Raw genomic sequence first — 16021 nt, forward strand, 5'->3', positions numbered from 1 at the left:
TCCCCAGTAATACACGCACACACGCATGAACGTACACGCACGCACGCACACACACACACACACACACACACACACACACACACACACACATCAATTAAGGAAACGACACGATGTGAAGCGGATGCTCAACGGGTTAAGGTTGGATATAATAAAATACATCAAATATTTGATAATAAAAAAAAAATGCAAACATGACTTTTTCAATCCACATGTATTCCTAACCCTTCCAAGTTCCAATCGTTAGACTAAACAATGTCTTTCAGAAAACCAAACTTCAGAAACATTTTGCTGTATAAACGGATAAAGTTCTGACAAAGTTCTGATGAACTTTTATGAAAGCTGTATCCTTTACCTTTTGGGATTTTAGGTTGTCTCCCGCAGCTCACTTTATATAGATATAGAAAACTATATATTCAATATAGATGTACACGGATAGTCTGTATTAATATATTTATGATCTAAATGAATAATAAGTGTATATTCCCCTCAACCTCTCGGGGATGGGAGTGTCTTCCAGAACAGACTATTATTCTGTGCCCTGGAACACACAACATAGATGTATATCAGTACATATAGAGAAGATATGTAAGAATAAAAGTATACATCTTCCAACTCCCGGGATGGGAGAGTTTATCCCCCAGCTCCCACTATTAAATACATTTATAATAATAATGTTCTGGAAGACCCCTTGTAGATATATAAACTCATATAGATGATATACATAATAAAGGTGAGCATTCGGTACCTTTGGGGATGGGAGGGAGGCTTTCAGAGCGGACCGAGGAGGCCAGCAGGCAGGCGACCAGCAGCGAGCGCCCCGGGTACTCCATGAGGAGAGAGTTGAGAGGAGAGAGGAGAGAGGAGAGACTGGCGACCCACCGGAGCTGCAGACCCCTTTTTACCACCGGACAGACCCCCCCCCCACCCCCACCCCAGCCCGCCCTGCACCGACCCGCCGCCTTCCTCGGGTCGCTGGGAAATGCTTCTTTAGATGACGTCACGGGATGAGATTAGGACCGAAAAAGGCAGCGAAGGAAAGAAAACTTGGAGAAAGTGGGGACCAGAAGCCCTCCGCTGACCTCTAGTGGTGGCTTCGAGAACAGCAGGACTGACCGAATGATGTCGACCTTTATAAAGAGTAGAGAATAACGTGAAATGAACGAAATGTTAAAAATCAAATCTCATCACGTTTAACAGTTTCCACAATGAATCCAAAAAAGTTTTTTTAAAATAGATAAGCAAGCGACTGAGTAATAAACCAAAAAACAGAATGTGTGTTCAGTCGGACTCGGTTTGAATATAAGACAGTACATAGTTTAGCAGCAGTGTAGCAGCCAATCACAGTGAGTGCCTCATCAGGAGAACTAAGGAGTGTAGCAGCCAATCAAAATTAATTCCTTATTACGAGATCTACGGAGTATAGCAGACAATCAGAATTGCTCCCTTATTAGGAGGCAAGAGGAGTGTAGCAGCTAATCAAAATTACTTCCTCATTGGTAGATCGAAGGAGTGTAGCAGCCAATCAGAATTGTTCCCTCATTTGTACGCCTACGGAATGAAGCAGCAAGTCGGTATGATTCCCTCAGCGGGGGATCTACGCAGTTTGGGTTGGCTGAAAAGGGCCAATAAGAAGACGACTCTGGCGCCACCTTCTGGTGGCCGCTGGTTCGCCTCAAAGGGAACCGTTCGATGAGCATCACAACCAATCAGAGACTGGAGAAGTACCGGTGATGCTGACTGACTGACTGATCACAGAGTTAAAGAAGTTTTCCACAATTAAAAGTTGCAAGCCTTCAGGTGCGACATTTACAAAACGGAGAAAATGGGAGGAAAGGAAAGCCAAATATATTGGTAGGCCTACGTCATCTTATGTTAACGGTAAAACATCGTTTAGGTTAGGGTTAGGAGCAAGCTACTCTGCAACAGCAGCTACGTCTGCAGAAGCCCCAAGCGGCTTGAAAAGGGACATCTGATCTCCCATCTTCACCGCTCATCTCTTTGGAGCATGTAAGAGCCAATTATTTGATGTTCACATCTGAGAGAGGGTTCGGATCCCCGGACACCTACAGTAGAACACTGAGGTCACGTCATCCGCACTTCGGAGAAGCGCAGTCACGTCATCGCCATCGAAAAGTGAGTGCGCATCTACATTGCTTTGTACGGTAAAGCTATTTTTCGTTTAAAAATGGAAAGATATATTATATACTTTTCATTTTTATTTTGGTGAAAAACACACTTATGTCTTACTCAATATGCATGCCTTGCTATGTAGGCAGATATAGAAAATTCCTAAAATAATCAAATCCATTCTCCACAAACTCCTCAAACTTATACCTCTGACCTTATACCTCTGACCTCCCCCATTACTGAGGAGAGGGGAGAGGAGGGGGAGAAGGGAGAGAGAAGGTGATAAACTACCTGTAAGTCCATCATGTTATACTGTGTCTAAAGTTATGTTCAATTAATATTGATAAGTCAAAGGTACCTCTGTGATGATTTTCAAGTGTTTTTACTGTAGCATTCCTTAATAATTTGATAAAGTAATCCCCATTACGCTGTTATTACCATAAAGAAAGATAAACATGAAATACATATTGGGTAAGACATGACTATGTATTTCAACAAATTAAATATTTATCTTAAAATATAATTCCTCGCGTTCCATTCGAGAACATATTTCTCAGTTTATGAGACACAATTGATCACCATGAAGTCAATGTTGGCGCGCAAGTGCCTTACCGTACAAACCAATGTAGATGCGCAATTGCTATTGAAAATAGTACATTTTCGGGCCTATCAACCCAAACGATATCTGCTTTGACTAGGACTGTTCATAATAAGGGTTTTGCTGGATATGGATCCTAACAACACAAGGAAAAGGAGGTAGTTTTAAGAGCCACTGAACCCAAAAACAGATTTATTTAGCTTTAAACGTTGAAATAGGTCTTCTATGATTGTTGACATGGTCATCTTTTCCACGTATTCACTATTTCTTAGAATAAGAGCCTCATCTGGCGGAATCAGCAGTTAAATCCTTCTTTTTTTTCTCCCCAAAACACTATTGGAATGTTCCTCTCTGATCCCGATGGTTCTTGTCGTGACGTTTAGTGACCTCAAAGTGGCTTTTCTGAGGCGCTTTGAGGTCAACCAGTCAGGTCAATGTATGATTGATTTATTTCACAGAGCTATTAATTACTTTAAACGGAACCATTAAGTCTCGTGTGGAAAACACACATACGCATCCAAAGACACACACACACACACACACACACACACACACACACACACACAGCATAAAGGACAGAAGAGCCTGGAGTATTGTGTATACATCTGTATTCATCTTTTTGCAATCATACAATATAAATAAAATCTGTACGATACATCGGATCACATGACCCGATAGAGCAAACCAATCAAAACTTCAGAACCGTTGCAGGTGTGTGTGTGTAGGTGTGTGTAGGTGTGCATGTGTGTGTGGACCAGCACTTCCCTTCAGGGATCATAGGGCCAGGCCAGTGGCCATTGTGGGATCCAGACCTCTGATGGCATGTCTCCCCCATGTGTTTGTGTGTGTGTGTGTATGTGTGTGTGCGTCTATTAGTGTGTGTGTGTGTGTGTGTGTGTTAAAGACCACAGTGTCTGGTCCAACACCTGTTTCCTGTTTCCTGTCTCTTGTCGGTGACTCAAGGGTGTCAGAGATCTACGGCAGCCCGGAAAGGCCATAACACACCAGTCTGCACCAGTCTGAACCGGTCCTTTCCAGTTTGATCCAGTTTGAACGGTTCTGTAAAATCCACCATGATTGTCGCTCTCTGCTCTCTCAACAATATCAACAACAGCAACAATAATAACAACAATATTAATAATATTCATGACATCAACACCAAGACTGTGTGCAGGAATAAATAGTGGTGTCGTTATGTACAGTATGAACACAGAATCCCAACAAACACACACACACACACACACCACACACCATACACACACTCACATCCAACATACACTCGCAACGGGCGGACATAGGGGTGGAGATGGAGGGGTGGAGGGATGGAAGGACGTCTCTTATCGATCTCCTTTATCCTTTGGATGCTGACAAACAACATCTGTCTTGATCTTGATCTCCATGACGACAAGATGCTGGGAAAGTCTCTCAACACTCCTTTGATCTTTTTAGCGATGAACTCACAACAAACGGATAAAAAAAAATCATCAAATCATATCTCATCACCATCAGCCCTTTGTAGACCTGTGACGTCTCTGAGCGTGTGCATGTGTGTTTGTAAGTGTGTGTGTGTGTGTGTGTGTATGTGTGTGTGTGTGTGTGTGTGATAGACAGACAAACACAGAACAATAGTGTTTGCACATGCATATTGGTGAACTGTACATGTTTCTATACAAGCATATACATCATGAGGTGTGGAGTTTAAAACAAGGCAGTGCAGCAAGGCTCTCCTCCTCCTCCTCCTCCTCCTCTTCCTCCTCTTTCAGTAGTTCTCCGGGGCTTAGGAGGAGGTGGGGGAGAAGAGGAGGGCGGAGGAGGAGACGAGGGGAGAGGAGGAGGCAGAGGGGAGGGAGAGGAGGAGAGGAGGAGAAAGGACGTGGGAAGAAGGAGGAGGAGAGAGGACTTGGGGAGAAGGAGAGAGGAGGGGAGAGGAGTTGGGGAGAAGGAGAGAGGAGGGGAGAGGAGTTGGGGAGAAGGAGAGAGGAGGGGAGAGGAGTTGGGGGGAGATGATTGGCTGTCCAGGTTAAGTAGAGTTGAGATATTCCAGAGCGACTTCATAACAGAATTTGTACTGCTCCTGTACAGAGAGAGAGCGAGAGAGAGAGAGGGTCAGTGTGTGTGTCTGTGAGTGTGAATATGTGTGTCAATGTGTGATAGTGTGTGTGTTTGTGCGTGTGTATGTGTGTGCGCGTGTGAACGTGTGATAGTGTGATAATGTGTGTGTGTGCGCGTGATAATGTTTGTGTTTGTCTGTGTTTGTGTGTGTGTCTGTGTGTGATTATGTGTGATTTTCTGTGGGGGTGTGCGTGTGATTTTCTGTCTGTGTGCGTGTGAATATGTCTGATAATGTGTGTGTGTGTGTGTGTGTGTGTGTGTGTGTGTGTGTTAATGTGCGTGTGTGTGTATGTGCGCGTGTGATAATGGGTGTTTGTCTTACCAGCAGGTCCACCATGTTGGGCTTGTTGTTCCGTAGGGTCTTGACGGCGTGGAAGACGTCCGCGGACCGCTGCTGCCTCAACATCTCACACACGATACTGATGGCACAGAACGCCCCACTGCGACCTCCCCCATTACTGAGGGGAGGGGAGGGGAGGGGAGGGGAGGGGAGAGGAGGGGAGGGCAGAGGAGGGAGGAGAGAGAGGAGGAGGGAGAAGAGAGAGAGAAGGTGATAAACTACCTGTAAGTCCATCATGTTAAACTGTATCTAAAGTTATGTTCAATTAATATTGATAAGTCAAATAGTGTAATAATTCCAGATGCAGCGTCAAGAGATTCTTACGAGAGTGGTAATGTCTGATTCGGTAAATCCCGCTGGGGCTGTTACCAGATATGACCGCTAGATGGAGTCAAAGTCCAGCGAACACGCGGCAGTGATCTCCGAGCGCCGCTTTTGATTCCCGCAGACGTTGCGAGCGACGTGAGGGTTCATTCTCCACGGCTCATAGTGCCATAAAATAGTCTCATCGTTTACAGATGGATCTACTCTCTGAAGAGCTGCTTTGTTCATTAATGATGAGGAGCTTTTTAATTAAAAACATTCAAGCTCCGACGGGAAAGTATAGGGCAATAATAATAAAAGCGATATAACATGAAGAGTAAATACAAAAAAAACATAATCCTGCTGTGACACAAAAAAACGGGAGAAGGTCCTTATTGTGACCCAATAGTTGAATCGTTATGTAATGATGTATAAATACATAATCAATTATTTTTATATAGTAATATTCATATATAAAAGGTGAGAGGGAAGTGCGTTAAAAGCAGCTCATCTTAAATTCTCATACTGCGTGTGTGTTTGTGTGTGTGTGTGTGTGTGTGTGTGTGTGTGTGTGTGTGTGTGTGTGCGTGCGTGTGTGTGTGCCAAATGGAATGCCAAAGGAGTCATCAAAGCATGCTGCCAGGCGCATACTTTCTCATTGTTTGACAAAATTTCACGTGCAAATAGCACATGACATTTCACGGGATAATCTGTGTTTTTACCCTCGCTGTGTGAGGATAAGCCAGCAAACCAGCCGGATTAGTTCCCGTCGGACGTCGAGAACATGCGATTGTAACCTATTGCTGTTGTAGTGAACAGTACCGAGCGCTGCCTGAAGAGGGAGCTGTTGTGTCGCGCTCTTGCTCCGCAGATCATTGCTGGTTGTCCTCGCCGCGGCCCTTCTGGGAGCATTATGATGCTCAACGATCAGCCTCGGAAAAAGAAGGGCTTGACGACACCGGGACGTCGTGCTGATATCAACTCATGGGTTTTATCTGCCCAGGCGTGTTTTCTTAATGCACTTTTGGTGTTTTGAGTGAAAATAATAAGGATTAGGCTATTTTCTAGTTATGAAATAACCTAAATTATGCTTTATTTAACACCATGCATTTGAAAACTGTGGAACAATGTGGAACCTTTAGGTTTGGATGGCCCCCCACACGCTTGTTTACAGCCAATGGCATCATTTCATTTTCTGGGACATGAACGCATATCCCCCGTATTTTATACATGAACATGTATTATGAACACAATATTCTCAACTACCTAAATGTCTGCTTCTTGGTTCTTGGGAACAGGACGCTCTGAGGAGGTACATTAATGTTTACAACGTAAGCACAGTTTGTGTGGCTCAGGAGTTTATGAGTGTATAATGTAATTTGCACGAGCCCACATCCAGATTCATCACCTTAATATTGCACTTACTAATCTAAAGATAAATGGTTTAGCCATCTTCTACCCCAGACACCCGCGGTTACCAAAACCAGTTCGCTGAGCTGCCGTTATGCTTTGGTTTTTGGCATCAAACTGGGTTTCATTGAGGAGGGAATCAGCCTGGCTCACACTGTGAGATAATGCGGCCAGCAATGTTTTTTGTGATGTTTTTTGGCATTTTTGGTGAGCGACGCAGCTGACAACCTATAGCGTTTAACATCAAGCTCGTTGATCACATCACGGCACGTGTAGTAGGCACAATTTAGCCGTTAATGTTATTCACAGGACACGTCTAGAGGAAGCAGAGTCAAACCTGGAGCCTCAAGTTCCACCCATCCACCCCTCCACTCATCCACTGATTCACACGTTCACCCATTCACTCGTTCACTCCCTCACTCGTTCACTCATCCACTCATTCACTCATTCACTCATTCACTCATCCACTCATCCACTCATTCACTCATCCACTCATTTACTCCCTCACTCGTTCACTCATCCACTCGTTCACTCATCCACTCCCTCACTCGTTCACTCCCTCACTCGTTCACTCATCCACTAATTCACCCATTCACTCCACCACTCATTCACTCATTCACCCATTCACTCATTCACTCCTTCACCCACGTCATGCACAATGCCAGACAGAGCAGTGCCTGCTCCAGTGCTGCCGCGGCGACGACCCCTGATGTGTGAGAGGTCATCCCTCCTCCTCCTCCTCCTGTGTATTGACCGACTCGGCCGCTCAGAGGATGTTTACATGGAGCAAGAAAGAGACAACCGGGCTAATAGTTCCTTCATTTATGAAGATGGAACAGGAAATATAGTTCAATTATGATTTGTTTTTTTCCCCCGTACAATTTAGTGTGTGAGTGTACAAACGAGTTGTTAATTTTGGCTCAAATATATAATTTTGGTTGTTACATAGCCAGGAAATAGCCTACCCCAATTGTAGTCGCTCAAAACACCAGAAGTGCATAAAAAACATGCACTTTTTTGTCCTTACGGTTCGTCAGTACTCACTGACAGTCGATCGACCAATCGCAGGGCCGAACGCGATCTGCGAGACGCGCTAATTTGCATTAAGTTAAGTTAAGTTAACTTTTGTCCTGCACGCAAGCCTTCCCAGAATCCTTTGCTCCATGCGAGCACATGTCCAATACAAAGTGAATGGGAGGCGACGGCGATGTTTGGTGGGCCTTGAGTATGTGTGTGTGTGTGTGTGTGTGTGTGTGTGTGTGTGTGTATGTGTGAGTGTGTGGGTATGTGCATGTGAGTGCGTGAGTGTGTGTGTGCATGCGTGCCTGCATGTGTGTGTCTGTGTGTGTGTGTGTGTGTGTGTGTGTGTGTGTGTGAGTATGTGGATGTGTTTGTGTGCGTGTGCATGCGTGCGTGCCTGCGTGTGTGTGTCTGTGTGTGTGTGTGTGTGAGTATGTTGATGTGTTTGTGTGCGTGTACATGCGTGTGTGCGCGTGTGTGTGTGTGTGTGCGTGCGTGCATGTTTGTGTGCATGCCTGTGTGTGTGTGTGCGTGCGTCCGTGCGTGTGTGTGCGTGCTTTGTGTGTGTGCGTGTGTGTCTGTGTGCCTGTGTTTGTGTGCCTGTGTGCGTGTGTGTGTGTGTGCCTGTGTGTGTGTGCCTGTGTGTGTGCGTGCCTGTGTGTGTGTGCGTGTGTGTGCGTGCCTTTGTGTGTGCCTGTGTGTGTGTGCCTGTGTGTGTGTGCGTGTGTGTGTGTGGGGGTTCTTACAGGCAGTGCACCACGGTGCGGCCCTCCCCCCCTCCGTACTCCTCCTGCCACTTCTCCACCTGGTGGAGGAGCTTGAGGAAGGAGCGCTTGTTGACGGCCGTGTCGCGGTACATGGGCCAGCCCAGGAACTGGAACTGCTGCACCATGCGGAACCCGTCCTGGGGCTGGGGGGGCGAAACAAGCGCACCTCAGACACGATACAAACACGCCTCAACAAAGAGAAACAATCGCACCTCAATATAGAGAGACAAACACCTTAATATAGAGAAACAAGCGCACCTCAGACACGATGCAAACAGGCCTCAACATGAAGAAACAATCACACCTCAATATAGAGAGACAAACACCTTAATATAGAGAAACAAGCGCACCTCAGACACGATGCAAACAGGCCTCAACATGAAGAAACAAACGCGCCTCAATGCAGAGAATCGGATATCAACATAGAGAGACAAACGCACCTCAGACACGATAGAAACAGGCCTTTACACAGAATCAAACGCGCCTCAATATACAGAAACAAACGCGCCTCAACACAGAGAATCAAACGCACCTCAATATAAAGAATCAAACGTACCTCAGATACAATACAGACACAGACAGTAGTATTACCCGTACAGCATTGTATATTCTTAATATATATCTTATTCCATTCTCCATGAGTATAAGTATATCTAAGTAAGTATTTGTAGTATAATGTTGTGAAGTATTACCCGTGCAGCGTTGTATATCCTGAATATCCGGCTGATCACGTCTTCCTCGAGGTCGGCAGACACAAACTCCAGCTGCAGGGGTCCGTGGCTGTGGACCCCGATCTCTGGCCAGTACTGAGTACACAACTACACACAGAACACACGTTATATACTACATGTACTGCAATACATTATATACATTATACTCGGGCCAGTCCACAACTACATGCAGAATATATTTATATATATATATATATATATATATGTCTTATATTTTATTTTATATGAATTATCTACATTTTGTATCATATAATATTTTAATATCCCATAATATATTATGTTCCATATTGTATGATATTGGCGGCATGTGGCTCAGGAAGCAGAGCGGGTTGGCTGGTAACCGGAAGGTTGCTAGTGCTAGCTTGAAGAGTGACGAGGTGTCCCTGAGCGAGACACATCACCTTAACTGCTCCCGACGAGCTGGCCGGCGCCTTGTAATGTCATGTGATATTGTCAAGCACTTCGAGTGGCCACTCGTTAGAAAAGCGCTATATAAATACAGTCCATCTACCATTTACCATTTATAATATACCTACTATAACATCTGCTGCTCTGTGTACATTATAGACATTATACTGAGTACCCCGATCTCTGGCCACTACTGAGTACACAACTACACACATTATATACATTATATACTGCAATACATTAAACTGTAAGCCCCGATCTATCCTGGTATATTTTGGATATGACATGATATATTATACTCCATACTATATGATATTTTGGTGATAATGATAACAGTGGTTCTGAGCGAGTAATTTGATTGGACAAGAGACATTCCATGAGCTCTGCAGGGGCGCTGATATGAGCGTCCAACACCACTCGGACTGCTCACCAAACTGTAAACCAACTGTCAAAATCACTCTGCATTCCAGCTGTGACCGACTTACTTTAACTGACATAAACGGTTGGGTGTTTAGTTTATATGTTGCTTGGCAACAGTCCGCTCAGTGGGGATCTATTTTTGTTGGCGGAAGCAATTTCATTCGTTTATATGATTAAATAAACAAACAAATCACAATCTTTTTTCAATTATTATTGTTTACAGTACATTTTACTAGCATAACTGTTGTATAAAATCAATATCACACTCGAGGTCGCAGTGTTGTCGCTCTATATATATCAGCGCTGCTGTGATTGCCTACGGCCGAATCACGGCAGCGCTGATATAGAGCGACAACACCGCTCCCTCTCATGTGATACTGCTTAATTATCTTCTGTAACGTACCTGGGCGGGGTCCACGTCGTTCAGCATCACGATGGCGGTGCAGTGGTAGTCCAGCACCAGCCTCCAGAAGTCCTTCACCGTGTTGGGCAGGGGGTGCTGGGTCACGATGAAGGCAGACGGCTGCTTGTAGCTCTGGAGGAGAGACAGGTCAGGAGAGACAGGTCAGAACCCCCAGGGAGGAGAGGCAAGTAGTCAGGACCACAGTGGAGGAGAGACAGGTCAGCAGAGACAGGTCAGAACCACCAGGGAGGAGAGACAAGTAGTCAGGACATCAATGGAGGAGAGACAGGTCAGTACCACCATGGAGGAGAGACAAGTAGTCAGGACCACAATGGAGGAGAGACAGGTCAGTACCACCATGGAGGAGATACAAGTCAGGACCACCATGAAGGAGGAGAGACAAGTCAGGACCACCATGAAGGAGAGACAAGTCAGGACCACCATGAAGGAGGAGAGACAAGTCAGGACCACCATGGAGGAGAGACAAGTCAGGACCACCATGAAGGAGAGACAAGTCAGGACCACCATGAAGGAGGAGAGACAAGTCAGGACCACCATGGAGGAGAGACAAGTCAGGACCACCATGAAGGAGAGACAAGTCAGGACCACCATGAAGGAGAGACAAGTCAGGACCACCAGGGAGGAGAGACAGGACCACCACAGAGGAGAGACAAGTCGGAGCCACCATGGAGGAGATACAAGACAACGATGGATGGATGATAGAGACAGAGTGATGGAGGAATGTCATGGACGTTGTTGGAGCTCTCCGTCCAAGTTGTCTACATGTGTTTAGAAAAGCAAAGAATAAGTACGCATGCATACATAAGAACATGTGTGATGTACATACGTCCATGAGGGCGGCGTTGATGTAGTTGGAGCTCTCCCCGTCGATGGTGATGAGGAAGGGCAGGCACCGGTCGGGGGGCAGGACGTCCATGCACCGGTTCTTCTCATGGTTCCTCGGCAACAGAGCGATGCTGCAGTCCTCCACGCGTAGCGTCGGGGTCACCATGTTCAACGTCTGAAGGGAGAACACACCCACACACACCTTTAACACACCTGTAGCACAGACACATTAATACACCTTTAACACACCTTTAACATACCTTTAGTACACCTGTAACACACCTTTAACACACCTGTAACACACCTTTAACACACCTTTAGCACCGCTTTAACACACCTGTAGCACACCTGTAGCACACCTGTAGCACTGACACATTAATACACCTTTAACATACCTTTAACATACCTTTAGTACACCTGTAACACACCTGTAACACACCTTTAACACACCTATAACACACCTTTAACACACCTTTAGCACTGCTTTAACACACCTTTAACACACCTGTAGCACACCTGTAGTACACCTGTAGTACACCTGTAGCACACCTGTAGCACACCTGTAGTACACCTGTAGCACTGACACCTTTATCACAGCTTTAACACACCTTTAACACACCTGTAGCACACCTGTAGCACTGACACATTTAACACACCTTTAACACACACACATTTAACACTCTTTTAACACACCTGTAGCACTGACACCTTTATCACACCTGTAACATAACTTTAACACTCACCTGCTGACACGCCTCGTGCTAAGGTGTTTATGGACCTGTACAGTGTGGGTGTTTGTGGGTCTTTAGGTGTGTGTAAGGTTGTGTGCGTGCATGTGATTGTGTGTAAGGAGTGTGTGTGTGAGTTGTTTGGGTGTAAGGGGTGTGTCTTACTCTGAACTCTTCTTTGATTGGACTAGAGTTGGTCTGGGGGTCCAGTCTGTTCATCTCGTAGTAAACCGAACGAAGCTGATTGGCTGGGATGGTGGTGTCGCCGCAGAGACACGCCTCCAAGATGGCGTCATGGATGAAGACGTACTGCTCCTGGAGAGATTAGACACGCCCACTTCATCAGTGACACGCCCACATCATCAGTGACCCCTCCTAATACCGACCCCTGACCTCTGATAATAAATATAACACTTTATGGCTTACCGCGTTAGCTCAATTTATCACTTTATAATACTTTATAACTTACAGCTTTAACTCAATTTATCACTTTATAATACTTTATAACTTACAACTATAACTCAACGTTTAACTTAAGTATACTTTATAACCTCGGAATTGAACTAAATGTATCCCTTTATAATAGTTTATAACCCACAACTAAAATAATAATCTATAATCTAAAATCAGCCTGCAGTACAAAACTTTAACGACACAAATCTCTCAATCAATCAATAACTTCATTTCTTCTCTGCATGCTGAAGAGGAAGTGAGGTCACTGCCGCTGGGCAGCTTGAGAGGAAACAGCTGGTGGAACCGAACCTCAGAATGAATAACAATCACACCACTCTCGACTCCTCCCCCTCTCTCCTATCGCATCGGCCTTTCTCTCTCCTCCTCCCCCTCCTCTCTCCTCTCCCCCCTTCATCCTCCTCTACCTCTCTCTCTCTCCTCTCCCTCCCCCTCTGCCCTTTCTCCTCCTCCCTCTCTCCTCCTCTCCCTCTCTCCTCCTCCCCCTCTGCCCTCCTCTCTCCTCTCCCCCTCCCCCTCCCCCGTCCTCCCCCTCTGCCCTCTCCAGATGTTGATGTTTTGGTTGTTCAAATAAATCTTTGATAAAATGACATTTTCACTCTGTCCACTCGTCAGGAGATGACAGCGAAAGGGGAGAGGAAGAGGAAGAGGGAGGTAGAGAGAGGGAGAGAGAGAACGAGAGAGAGAGATAGAGAAAGAGGGGGAGGGAGAGAAAAGGAGAGAGAGAGAGAGAAAGAGAGAGAGAGCGAGGGAGAAATAGAGAGAGGGGGAGAGAGAGAAGTAGAGAGAGGGTGAGAGAGAGAGAGAGTGGGGTGAGGATATAGAAGGTTATCTGTCCTTTTCTGTCCTTTCTTGTCAATCTCTGCGTCTTCATGACGACATCATCACAGACAGCAGGACATTTCATACAATACTGTGTGTGTATGTGTGCGTGTGTGTGTGCGTGTGTGTGTGTGTGTGTGTGTGTGTTAGTGTGTGTGTGTGTGTGTTTGTGTTTATCTATGTAGTTAGTACAGGTTTAACCTCCGTCTGGACCATGTTGACTGCCACTTCCCCAGTTGTGTACTGTTAACAGACGTTAACAGTACGCAGTATATTTGTCGTTTATATGTAGTATATATTTAGCATATATGTAGCATATATGTACTGTGTATGTAGTATATATAGATTATATATGGAATATATATTAGTATATATTAGTATATATATAGTACACAGTTTATAATATGTAGTATATGTGTGTATATATTTAGTATATAGAATATATATGTAGTATATGTGTACATATATGTATGTAGTACCTCTGTCTGGACCATGTTGACCCTCCTGGCCCTCAGCTCCCTCACACAGTTGTAGATGTCCACCACGCCCTCTCTCTCGGCCATGTCCAGCATGATGTCCACCACCATGAAGCAGCCGGTCCTCCCGGCACCAGCGCTGTGAACACGCTATGTTTAGTACACATTATATCATATACTGCTGTACAATGTATACATTACTACAGACTACTACTACACATTATATACATTATATTATAATATATATATATATCTATTATACATTGTATACATTATTTTATATATGCAATTATAAACAGCACAATATCCACCCCCATAATCCTGCTGCTGCAGTACTCTATAGTGACTACAGTAACTCCATTACTGATAATGTATGTCTCTATACACCTCGGGTGCAGTACCTGCAGTGCACCACCAGGGGCCCGGGGCAGGCAGTGGTCTCGTATGGTAACTACAGTGACTCTATATTATTGATCATGTATGTCTATGTACGTCTCGGGCTGCAGTACCTGCAGTGCACCACCAGGGGCCCGGGGCAGGCGGAGGTCTCGTATAGTAACTACAGTGACTCTATATTATTGATCATGTATGTCTATGTACGTCTCGGGGTGCAGTACCTGCAGTGCACCACCAGGGGCCCGGGGCAGGCGGTGGTCTTGATGCGCCGCGTGAAGCCCAGCAGCCCCGTGGCGTGATACGGGACCCCGTGGTCCGGCCAGCCCGTGAAGTGGAACTGCCTGATCTCCCTGATCTCATGGACCCCCCGCTGGACACACAGGGAGAGAGACAGACAGGTAGGGTCAGACAGGTAGAGAGACAGACAAGTAGAGTCAAACAAGTAGAGAGATATGGAGACAGACAGGCGGGTAGAGAGACAGGGAGACAGACCAGTAGGTAAAGAGACAGACATACAGGGAAAGAGACAGGGAGAGAGACAGACAGGGAGACAGGTAGAGATAAATTGAGCCAGACAGACAGGTAGAGAGACAGGGAGACACCGACAGGTAGAGACAGGGAGACAAAGACAGGTCGAGAGAAAGACAGGCAGAGATACAGGTAGAGACACAGACAGGTATAGAGACAGGTAGGGGAGAAACAGGCTCACCAACAAGTAGACAGACAAGTAGAGACAGACAGGTAGAGAGACAGACAGGTAGAGACAAGTAAAGTAACGCACAGTAGAGTCGTGGTGGTGTTAAAGTTGTTCTCATCATTAAGATAATGAGCCTTTAAAGGTAGAAAACAAGCGGACCAAGCATTGACCCCTGTGGAACCCCACGTCTTTTAGTTTGCTCAGATAGTCATATTGCTCATATTTGTCTTAAAGTCTGACTTGAACCAGTTTGGTGCGGTACATATTGTGTGAATGAATGTGCAATGATGAAAGAATGCATATATATTTATGAATTCTGGTGAAACATTTTTCAAAAATACCTCAAAAAGCATGTTTTTTTATTTATTTTTATGGAAAAATGTGTGTCCTTTTGTTAAGTTTTTGTGGCAAATATTGAACTTGCAATGAACTACAAATAATTGCATTCATTCAAATGTCAATTTACAGGTTGTGAGCTGACTTTTACAAGAAATAAGTTAACTCCTCTTATTATTGATAATAAGGAGACAAATCTCTCTCCATATATACCAGGGAGCGCGACCTAGCAACTAGCCTGTCAATCTATATGTTCTGATCCACCATATCAAACGCAGAACTCCAGTTCAAAATAATAATCCAAAATACTTTCCGGTGTTTGTTTGAAGCAAATCTGTGGTGGATCAGAATGTTGTTATAGGAAGTGTTGGGTTTGAGGAAAAAAACATCGGAGGACTTAAACACTGTTGGAAATCAGAGGAGGCCGAATATCTGCAAACAGGTAAGGATATTTTTTCTCTATTTGGACTAGTTTGGTTTTAGTGAGGGTAAGCATGTGTGTTTATTTGTGTATGTGTGTGTGTGTGTGTGTGTGTGTGTGTGTTTTTGTGTGTGTGTGTGTTTTTGGGAGTGTATGTATATGTATGTGTGTGTGTGTTTGTGTGTGTGT

General features: G+C 45.0%; 2 protein-coding genes across 4 annotated transcripts in view; both read right to left on the bottom strand.

Annotated features, from left to right (window-relative positions):
- Positions 1 to 859, bottom strand: part of plod2 (procollagen-lysine, 2-oxoglutarate 5-dioxygenase 2) — a 31845-nt gene extending 30986 nt beyond the window's left edge. For both annotated transcript variants that reach the window (XM_079755159.1, XM_079755158.1), the window contains exon 1: positions 746 to 859. In XM_079755159.1, the coding sequence (XP_079611285.1) occupies positions 746 to 830 (85 nt within the window). In that variant the 5' untranslated portion in view covers positions 831 to 859. The remainder of the gene's footprint in view (positions 1 to 745) is intronic.
- Positions 860 to 3378: 2519 nt separating this feature from the next.
- LOC307088751 (receptor-type tyrosine-protein phosphatase mu-like) overlaps positions 3379 to 16021 on the bottom strand; it is a 115163-nt gene continuing 102520 nt past the window's right edge. For both annotated transcript variants that reach the window (XM_079754732.1, XM_079754731.1), the window contains 9 exons: positions 14600 to 14748; positions 13986 to 14121; positions 12379 to 12528; positions 11487 to 11660; positions 10640 to 10771; positions 9370 to 9495; positions 8657 to 8820; positions 5160 to 5295; positions 3379 to 4799 (listed from right to left, as the gene is read on the bottom strand). In XM_079754732.1, the coding sequence (XP_079610858.1) occupies positions 4746 to 4799; positions 5160 to 5295; positions 8657 to 8820; positions 9370 to 9495; positions 10640 to 10771; positions 11487 to 11660; positions 12379 to 12528; positions 13986 to 14121; positions 14600 to 14748 (1221 nt within the window). In that variant the 3' untranslated portion in view covers positions 3379 to 4745. The remainder of the gene's footprint in view (positions 4800 to 5159; positions 5296 to 8656; positions 8821 to 9369; positions 9496 to 10639; positions 10772 to 11486; positions 11661 to 12378; positions 12529 to 13985; positions 14122 to 14599; positions 14749 to 16021) is intronic.

This window comes from Pollachius pollachius (genome assembly GCF_949987615.1).
Source record: "Pollachius pollachius genome assembly, chromosome: 17".
NCBI lineage: Eukaryota > Metazoa > Chordata > Actinopteri > Gadiformes > Gadidae > Pollachius > Pollachius pollachius.